General features: G+C 28.3%; 1 protein-coding gene across 1 annotated transcript; it reads left to right on the top strand.

Moving 5' to 3' along the window:
• The first annotated feature begins 7893 nt into the window (after nt 1-7893).
• On the top strand, nt 7894-10787 carry LOC111312147 (putative aquaporin SIP2-1). The gene is made up of 3 exons (XM_022912183.2): nt 7894-8401; nt 10101-10361; nt 10468-10787. Exons 1-3 carry the CDS (start codon nt 8117-8119, stop codon nt 10630-10632), a joined length of 711 nt encoding a protein of 236 aa, XP_022767918.2. The 5' UTR covers nt 7894-8116; the 3' UTR covers nt 10633-10787.
• The last annotated feature ends 392 nt before the right edge of the window (nt 10788-11179 follow it).

Genomic DNA, 11179 nt, shown 5'->3' with positions numbered 1-11179 from the left:
CAAAAATGTGGCACCAAAATGCATATAGGCATGAATCTTGCACACACACAACACTTGTATTTTCTTCATTCTCTTTTGGCACTAAATGCACAAGCTTTCTTTTCAATGCCACATTTCAAGTCATAAAATGAACACTTGTATTTTCTCCTAGTGGCAAAAATAAATGTTATTGATAGCCCAAATAACTAGCATAAACTTTTTCTTTTGCTTAAATAATTGGAGATAAAAATCATTGTGATTCTTATTTTTCTTTAAGAAGTGTAGTTGACAAAGACATTTGCACTAGCTAATGAGAATCTAAAAAGAGAAAATATTAAATACTAATAGTCAATAGAAGTTTTGTTTTTCTTGTATTTTTTAAAATTAAGAACAGTATCGGATTGAATATGGAATGAGAAAAAATTATTATGTGAATGTGATGGTGCTTAATTGCGTAATAAAATTAAGTTATGACTATATATCTCATCTAATATGTTGTATTTTATATTTGGATGGTGTAATAATATACAACTTCAATTGATAAGTTGAACTTATATAATTATTATAATGTGAAATCAGGTGAAATTAAGGATTATAAAATTTCATAATTAATATTATTTTTATTTGAAATTATAAGAATTTAAATATTAATTATTAAAATAAAATTTTAACATTATATACTAAAAACTTTGTTTTTGCCCCCCCTTTTTTTTTCTTTTCTTCTTTTCTTTACTTTTTCACCACTTTATTTTTTTGCTCTTTCTTTTCTTTTTCTTTTAGTTTTCTTTCTTTTTTTCTTTTTTTTCCTTTTTCACAAATTTTCTTTTCTTTTTTTTTTCTTATTCTTTTTCCAAACTCCACTCTGTATTCCTAATAATATATAATTCAAAATAATAAATGAATATGCCCCCATACACAAGGTAAATGATAAAAAAAATAAGAAATATCAAATCAAAGACTTGGGCTTATAATGTGATTTCATAACAAAAAAAGATATCATTATGCTTAAATAGGGTGATTATGGAAGAATTATATTAAGATTGGCTTTAAAATGCTCAAACAATCCAAAAATGACTTATATTATTTTTCTAATCATGCGTCATCTAGGATTTTATCTCAAGAGATGATCAAAATAAACTAAAACATGAAACACAACTTCAAAGACCAATGCAAAAAATATCTCATGCTCACATAATCAATCATTAAATAAAAAATACAATTCAATAATCAAATTATTAACTCACAAATGAAAACTCATGCTCAAAAGGTCACTAATCTTAAGCATTATCTCATATTTCACACAATATTTAATCTTTTACTAATGTTATATTCATTCTCAATCTCTACCCATCATTGGCATCATAAAGAACAAGTCAAAGAAAACATAATAATGATTAAAATTACAACAAGCCAAGCTCAATTTTTAGGCAAAACTTAAAGAAAATTCAAAAAAATTTGCAATGACTTAAGCAATTTTCTCATACCCCCAACTTAAACAACATATTGTCCTCAATATATAAGTATAAAGAAATAAAGTACAAGAGAGAGGAACAAGGAAACCCCCTACCAATATGGAGGCATGATGGTCGAATCTCCCATAAATGCTTTGGCCGAAGCTAGTGCTTCTAGCTTTAAGCTCTTATTCATCCTACAAAACAAAGAAAACACTACACATAAAAAACAACATCAATAGGCACAAAAAAAAAGATAATTAAATAAACAAATGAACAGAAGAAAAAGATAAGCACACAACCAAATGAACAAATGAACAAGGAAAACCTAAGCAATAATACCAAATGAAGAAATAAAAACATCAACAAAAAGAAACAACATCTATATACAAACACGAACAATAACAAACATCATGGAAAGTAAAACTTGGGTTACCTCCCAAGAGGTGTTTTATTTAAAGTCAAAAGCTAAACTATCAAAACAAGCTCAACACTATATGTTCATAGTGATCACTTCACACTTAATTGTCGAATCCAACCATATAACAACCTCTCACTTAACCATGTCATAAAAAATAGGGTCTAATGGTGGATCATGTAGGCATGTAAGAGTGATAGTGAATTTTTTACAAAACCTTTAACCTTATCTAAAAGGACTAAGGTAAGTGGGTTTCGATTTTAACATCCAGTCAACCAACATCCCATGAACATTAACCATATCATATCCTCCTTGCATCAAATTGGCATCTTCATTTTAAAAGGACTATGATAAGCATGGTTAAATTGATATTTCTCAAAAATCAGTAACTCAATCAGCATGGCTATCTCATCACCAATAGCTAACCCATCACCCTTCATCATAAAAAGACTATAATCAGCATGATTAAATTGAAATGTATCAAAGGTTGGTAAATCTAAAACTAAAGGTCTAATCACTTTAAGGAGAGTGTCAGAATCAACTAAAAGATCGGCATTAGGAGTGGTGCAAATCAACAAGTAAAGACCATCAATATTTCATCATCATCATCGTCACTTAAATCCATGTCCTCTACCCCATTGATTATAAGAGATTCCTTAAGATGCGAGATAAGGTGCTTTAGGTGAAAAATATCATCAACCAATCTGTTAACTACCTTTACCTTCAAGCACTTATCAAAATCATCAAGGTATCTCAAAGTTTTGAAAACATTAAACCGAACCTTCTAATCCTTTTACACATCAATCAAAACCCTACCAATGGCTAAAAAAGGTCTTTATAGAATAATTGAAATCTCACAATCCACTTTCATATCTAGAACCATAAAATCAATAGGCAAAACAAATTTATCTACTTTAACCAAAACATCCTCCATAATTCTTCGAGGATATTTTAGTGATTTGTTGGCTAATTATAGAGTAAACAAGTTGGGTTTGGGCTTTTCTATACCAAATTTTTTAAAAATGGATTAAGGCATCAGGTTGATACTAGAGCTTAAGTCACATAAAGCTTTCTCGAAAGACATACTACCTATAATGCAAAGAATGATAAAACTACCAAGATCCTTTTGTTTTGTAGGTAGTCCTCTCTAAATCAAAGATGTGCACTCATTGGTAAGTGTAACTATCTCATAATCCTTCAGTCTTTTTTTTTAAGCGATAATGTCCTTCATGAATTTAGCATAGGTGGGTAGCTATTCTAATGTATCCATAAAAAAGATGTTGATGTGTAATTTCTTAAACAACTCTAAGAATTTTAATAATTGTTTCTCTTCCTTTTACTAGTCAAACCTTTGAGGAAAAGGAATGTAAGACCTAAATAGGTTAAATCTAAAAAGAACAGGACTAGATGAACTAGGTACTGAATTCTATGTAAGTGTCTAAAGTAACTAAGAAAGAACTACACTCTCATATACCTTCTTATCATTTTCCCCCTTCTGAATTAGGTCTCCCTCATATTTATCATCAGACTCAACAACTATTGCATCATCAGAACCTACCTAGGCTAGGCTATTAGATATCTACTTCCCATTCCTAAATGTAATTACTTTGCACTACTTTTTCCCCTCTCTCTATCTTTTTTCCCTTCCCACTTGATTTCTTGAAGACACACAATTTCAATTCCTCTTATAGAAATGACCTTTTATATCTCTACTAGCTTACCAGTTAATGATTTTATGTTCCAAGTAGCAAGCGTAACTTACCCCCATAAACTAACTTCTTTACTCATGTTCGTTGATTAAAACATGAGAACTATTGCTTATTTGACACTATACCTAGGTAATGATGTGGCACATAGCTTTTAGGCGACAACCTATCAATCCTTACTTGTTTATCACTACACTCGAGCTCCAGTATAATACACTGTTAGGAGGCGATGACCTAACGAAAATTTTTATTTTGGTTTCTCATCATAATTTAACTATATTTTATGTTAGTCGTCATCCTATTGCAACCTTCCTCAATTTATTTGAGCTTGGGACCAATAGTACGGTTACACACAGATGGAGTTACTTATACCAATAAATGTAATTTTAAATAAATAATAAATAAAGATACAACTAAAGTAAATAAAATATATATAATGTTCTTTTTTTTTAAATAATCATTGTCCTTAAGGGTTAAAACCTGAAAAATACTATTTGATTGTCTCCAAACTTTTCTTTTTTGTTTTAAGGGCCAATAATAAAAATTATAAAAATAAGTGATCTTGAAATAAATTATAAACTGGAGATGATGGCATGTTTTTGGATTCATCAAACCTAATTTTAAAGTTGTTGAACTAGATCTCGAAATTGTCACACATCCATTGCAACTAAGATTGTGCAAGAAGTTCCTTAAGTTTATCCATGAAATTGCTAAAGTTGTTTGACCTTGATTATAATTGATATGGTTCTAAGATTACTTTCATCTCATCTATGGAGTCTTCTACTTGGTATGAAACTATTTGATCTAAGCAAGATATCATGTTTATAGATACATGCAATAGTTTATCAATGCCTTATTCAAGCTTGATCAGTCGCTACTCGTTTTCCATCTCTTTCCCAACCTGTTCTAATATCAAAGGTTATGTACCAAAAAAAGGAGAAAAGATCTTTAGGGTGAACGCAAACTCTGGGTTTTTTTTTAGAATTAAATTGATTTTAGAATTAAGTTTGTAAAAGATTAATTTATAGACTAATTTTACATTTTTTTTTATATTTTACTATAAACCTTGCACATCCATCCGTATAATAAATTCATCCATACTATAAATTTTACACATTTTTACCAACTTTTGACTTTCTCTCACCCAATCCATTTGTCAACTTATTCAACCTTTTTTTTTTTCCCTTTTTTTTTCTTTTATTTTTAAGTTTTTTCATTATATCTTTTTTAAAAACAAAAGGAGTGACAAAAAATTTGTTTGTAAAAAAAATTCAAAATAGGGTTTTAAAATAAATTTATTTATTAATTGATATTATGATAAAGAATAATTAATGAAAAAGATTAATTTATTAAATAACAAAAAATAATTAATATTTTTATCTCAACATTTAATTGAATATAAAATTATAATATGTACAAACAAAACATAATACATGCATATTTAATGAAAATATATAATATTATCTTATAATATATGTATGCCAATAACTCTAACAAATTAAGATAAATATATATTTAAAAGTTATGCTTGATAATTAATTTACTTTAATATTTTTCTTGTATCCTTACATTAAAAGTTACAAGATTTTTAGATTGATGGGGTGTTTTTTTTTCTCTTCTTTTTTTTTTTGTCTTTTTTTTACTTTTTACTTTTTTGTTTTTTTAATTAGAATAAATTTTGTGAGAAAATAATGTAAATAGAGGTGTCCACATAGCATTTCCATTTGTTTTTTTCCTTATGTATTTTGTTAATTAGATATGTTTTATAACAAAATGAGCTAGTTGATAAGATAATAAAACAATTAGTATATGATGAGTTTCAATTCGTTTTGAGTCAATATGTGCTTTTTGTAAAAAATTGTTATCGAATTGAGTTGAGTTGAGTTGAGTTGAGTTGAGTGGAGTTTTTTTTTTTAAAAAAAGTTAGATTGTCAAAAGTGGATTTAAGGTGCTCTATCGCAAATCACCTTGTAATAGATATAAAAGTATATATATTTTATTATTCAATTAATTTTATATTTTTATATGTATTATATTAATAAATTTATTATTTTATACTTTAATTCTGATTAATACTTTAAACTTAGTTGTGATGTCCACATAGCACCTAATGATCTTAATTTTTCTTTTTTTTATGTTTCTTTTTTTTTTTTTAATAAAGTTATTATTTGATACCTTAATTTAAGAGATTAATATTTTAAGCTCAATTTGAAACATTTTTATTTTTTTGTTTTTATTTCTATTATTTTTTAATAAAATTAATTTTGTGAAAAAAAAATGTCAATTAATAGATATGGTAAAATAATTTGTATCTAACGAGTTTTAATCCATCCCAATCAATAGGAAGTGATTTTTTAATAGTAATCAAGTTGAAACGGATTGATTTGTTTAAGACAAACAAGATCAGGTGGGAAGCGTGTTTAGGATACTCTAATTCGACCCATTTCATGATATATATCAAATTATATATTTTACTATCAATGTAATTTTATATTTATATGTTTGTTATATTAATAATAAAGTTATTATGTTGATACCGTAATTTAAGAAATTAGTATTTTAAACTCAATACGAGTGTCCATGTAACTTTTTTTATGAGCTCTTTTTCATTTTTTCCTTTATTTTTATTTTTTTCTTTTTCTGTTTTCATTTTTTGGATTTTTTATTAAATAAATTTTTTTAAAAAAGATAATCAATGGATGGAGGTAGATTCACCCTTTATCAAAAGGTGTCCATGGATACCTTCCAAATGTTGAAAATTAAGAAAATTTGAAGAAAAGCTTTTTTTTAGACACCCTAAATTTTATGTGGACACCCAAAAAATTAAAAAATAAGACAATTTTGAAAAAAAATCATATTTATTAATAAAATTGATAAATTTATCAAAAAATATATATATATATATATTATAAATGGATATCCTCATAAAAAAATCTTGCATCCATCACTATTATTGAAGGTGCCCACATGTCATTCCCATTTAGCTTTCTATCTTTTATCTTTTTGTTTTTGTTTTTTTAATTAGATAAATTTTGTAACCAATAAAATTGATGAATTGAAACAACAAAACAAAAAAAAATTTTATCAATCCATCTAGTCATCTTTTAATATAGATATAACTAATTTTTATTTAATTTTAATTTAAAAATGTATTTAAAGATTTTAATGTAAAAATATTTTTAAAGATTTTAATACTACTTATAAATTAATTGGACTAATCTAGCTGGACCTGTAGTTATAAACTAATTAAATGTGTAGGTTAGTGATATATTGTGCTTACATTAATGCAAAAATATTTAATGATATTTAGCTTTTTTTTTTTTTTTTAAAGATCATCCCCCTGTTAAAAAGTACAAGAAATGCCGGCTTCCTTTTATCATAAATTGACATATATGCTTAAAAATTTGATTTTGTTTAATTGCATATGCCTTTCAACCTTTTTTTTTATTATTATTATTCTTATTATGTATCTATCAACTAAAAAATAATTTGTCAAATAAATATTGATTAAAAACTAAGCAACATATTTATTCACTCAAATTTCAAATTTAGTGTATACAGGCACGAGATATTTATTTACATCAACATAAAATTAAAGTACTTTTATATTTTTTATACTTTTTTATAATTTATATTTAATTAATTCGATTGTTAAATTTTATATTTTATTCACATAAATCATGTATATCAAATTTTAAATTAATAAAAAATATTTAATTCTTTATTTGATAATAATAAAATTTTAATTGTTCTTATATATAAAATATTATTTTCAATTTAAATTATAAGGATATTAAATTGACTTAAAACTTTACGTGCATAAAGAATATGAGTGTATTATTAAATTTAACAATTAATTTGTAAATTAATCGTATACAAAATTTAAAAAATACAAAATAAATTAATTTTACATTAGTGACTTGATCTCTCTTTATATAAATATATTTTATATAATATGATATATTACTTTTACCTCATAAAATGAAACTTAACATTTTTTTTTTTAATTTATATATTATTAGATCAATTAAACACAAGTATGTTAAATAATTTGAATATGTCCAATATTACAATTTTATGAAATTATAATTTATTTCAAAATCATTTTAATATATTATAGATTTGACAATTAATGTTGTAAGAATTTATAATCACAAAAAATTAATTTTGTTGTATGATTATGTGAATATAAATAAAAAAAAGTAGCACAGATTAAATTTTTAATAAAAATATTATATCTGATTTAAAAAATATAAAATTATGATATATAATTTTTATATAAAATATAATATAAATTATTAATTATTAATATTTTACGGTATAAAAATGGTCAGATAAATACAATGTCAAAATTTTGTTTCTGACAGGAAATTTTGTTCCCGCAGAATTTTCCCTGAAAGTTCGTTGCTACCCAGATTGGAGAAATCTGTCAGCTTTGGCAGCCCCAGTTGTGTGCTGTTGTACAAAGATTGGATGAATGAAAAAGGAATTGGTGGAATAAGATGAGTTAAATCTAGAAAGAAACAATCAGAATTATTATTAAGAAGCTGAAGCTGAAACTGATGGGCAAGGTTCGGCTGATTTTATACGATTTTATCATCTCCTTCATGTGGGTATGGTCTGGTAGTATGGTAAAGATGTTTGTGATGGTGGGTTTAGGGATGGCTGACCAACCAAAGGCTGAAATCGTGAAGGGTGCTTTGTCGGTTATCAACATGTTCTTCTTTGCATTCTTGGCTAAGGTTACCAAAGGTGGCACTTACAATCCTTTGACCGTTTTCTCTTCTGCCGTTTCTGGGGATTTCAGCCACTTTCTTTTCACTGTTGGGGCCAGAATTCCCGCTCAGGTTACCTCTTTGTTTTTTGTTTAATTATTTCTTTATGATTTTGTGAAGGTCTCCAATGCTTATGCAAGGCCCGGTTTAGTGCTACTTTTCTGCCTCCTGGTTGGATCTAAATAGTGAACGGCATAAGAATCCCTAGATTATTCATCGTTTCAATAGGTTGGAGTGGGAATGAAGTAATCCGAGTAGAGTGCCCGTTTATTGCTAAGTCCACATTTGTCAAATATATTGGGGATTTGTGCTTTGATTGATCTCTATATACTTAGATTTCCTTAAGTAGCTTGTCTAAATCTTAATTTGGAAACCTCTAGGGCATGACACTCTTGTTTGAATCCTCTGCCACTGCCATCCAATCTCATGCCTGCATCAATTTAATTCTTACTTGCAAACTTGGGACTACAATGTTTTGTTTCATACCCAACTAACATGGACCTCGATCGAAGTGTCTCATTCTTTAAATGGCACCTGTTATACAGAATGATATGTCGAAATCAGTTGTCTCATCATTTCTTGAGGCTATTGTGTTGTCTCATCATTTCTTGAGGCTATTGTGTTGTCTCATCAATTTTGCCTATGGGATGCCAAGACGGATGGATGGATGGAAGAAATTACTGGTAGAAAAGAGCTACAAGCATATTTTTGAAAGCCAGGGTGGATTTGGTGTTTTTTGGAAAGATAAGAGAGTGGTTTTAGGATCATTTTCAACTGTTTGGAGGTCTCTAGATGACAACTTGAATTATGAACCCTATTAATAAATATAGTGGCATGGAGAAAAAGAATTGAAATTTCAAGGCTTGCCCTTCATCAGCCTGATAGTGTTCAAAGCACGGTAATCAACAATTGGAGGCCTTTTAGTTCTGTAACATATCCATGATGATAGCAAACCCCCACCTCCTGGTTTTCCGTGCTTGCTGTCTCTGTTTTCAAAAAATGTTCATTTGCTTTAGTTGGAAGAACATTCTAAGTATTATGTATTGAGAATTGCAGCAATAGAACAAGTCTCAACGGATTCTTGATTTTTGTTTTCTTGGTATAGTATATTGTTGTCTTATGGGTTTATTCTAGTTTCTTATTGATGATATATTGGTTGATTGTGTACTTGATTCACTTCTGACAGGTTTCTTTTGTTTAAACTTTTATTTTTTTATTCCGTCGCTTTCTGTTTAAACATTTAGTCGTCTTCCTATTATGATTCTTTCCTTTAATCCAAGAATCTAAACATAATAGTGATAGAAGATGTGGAAACAAAACTTGGGTGTATAGTTACATATTCTGAATTTTTTGGTCCTTCAAAAGATTTTTCCTTGGCATTTGGCTACAGTTAGTACATTATTCTGTTACGACAGGTTTTTCTGTGAGGACATGACTTGTAACAGGTACATGCAGGGTCTAAAGAGAAGATATTTAACTGTAGGAAAAAAAAAAAACAACCTAAGGGTTCTTACAAAGCATGAGCAGAGAAAGAGAAAATTATTGATATTGCTATGAAATTGGATTTGTTTATTGTTGCATTTTCACAAATTTCTTTGGCTTTCTTTTTGCATTGACCACCCAGAGTTTATAGTTCTCATGACCTATGATCTAAAATTTGCATCTTCCCAAGTGTAGAAAACAGCTTTTCTTCTTTGCACTTTCTTTAGATTGAGGTATTGTTATTTCTATTTTATTGTCGTTTTTCTTCTCCCTCTTACTTTTCCTTCAGATAATCGGATCTATTACTGGGGTTAGGTTCATTATTCAGACATTTCCTGGACTTGGACTTGGCCCTCGTTTGAAAGTTGACATCCACCGAGGTGCACTAACTGAAGGATTCTTGACTTTTGCAATTGTCATCATCTCACTTGGGCTTGCTAGAAAGATCCCGGGTAGTTTCTTCATGAAGACATGGATTGCAAGTGTCTCCAAGTTAGCTCTACATATTCTTGGATCTGATCTCACCGGTGGATGTATGAACCCTGCCTCTGTAAGGACCCAAAATCATTAACTGCATATCTTGCTTGGTTCCCATTTTTTTGTCCTGACGTGTTCAATAGCAAACTTAATGGATCAAACACTTTAAAATCTTCCAGGTGATGGGATGGGCTTATGCTCGGGGAGATCATGTCACGAAGGAGCATATACTTGTATACTGGCTTGCTCCAATAGAGGCAACTTTATTGGCAGTCTGGATTGTTCAGTTGGTAGGTAAGCCAGTAACAGAGGAGAAAGAAAATGTAAAAGCTAAATCAGAGTGAGTCCCACTACTTTTTGTTGAAATTCAATGAACTGATCTGTGAGTCCATGAGAAGTAAAATGTATGTAAAATTCAAAGATTGAAGAAAATTCAACCTATTTTTTCATGGATTTCATCGGTTCAGAAATCTATATGAATTATAAATGGTTTTACTTACTTTGTCCTTACCATATTTATTTCTTACGTGTGCTACATATCCTTGGTAATTTAGTTTTTAGGTTTGATATAGTGACTGTGAAAGTAAATGACGTAAACCAAGTAAAGGAAAGAGATAGAAAATAGAAATCAGAGATAGGCCTGCATGTGCTACATTTCCTTGATAATTTAGTTATTTAGTTTGATATAGTGGCTGTGAAAGTAAAGGGTGTAGAATAAGTAAGGAAATAGATAGAAAATAGAAATCTAGAGGGAAAATCAAACATAAGGCAAAAGGAATTAAGGAGAAACAAAAGAAACAGGGAAACAAATAGAAGAACTTTTTTTTTTTTCTTGAAATAATATAAATAGAGGCAGCAGGAAGATAAAACTAGAAAGAATCAATAGAGGGA

The sequence above is a fragment of the Durio zibethinus genome, chromosome 1 (assembly GCF_047325235.1).
Source record: "Durio zibethinus cultivar Kanyao isolate XHJ-2024 chromosome 1, ASM4732523v1, whole genome shotgun sequence".
Lineage (NCBI taxonomy): Eukaryota > Viridiplantae > Streptophyta > Magnoliopsida > Malvales > Malvaceae > Durio > Durio zibethinus.
The sequence above is the reverse complement of the archived record's forward strand: the minus strand, read 5'-3'. Positions and strand labels throughout refer to the sequence as shown.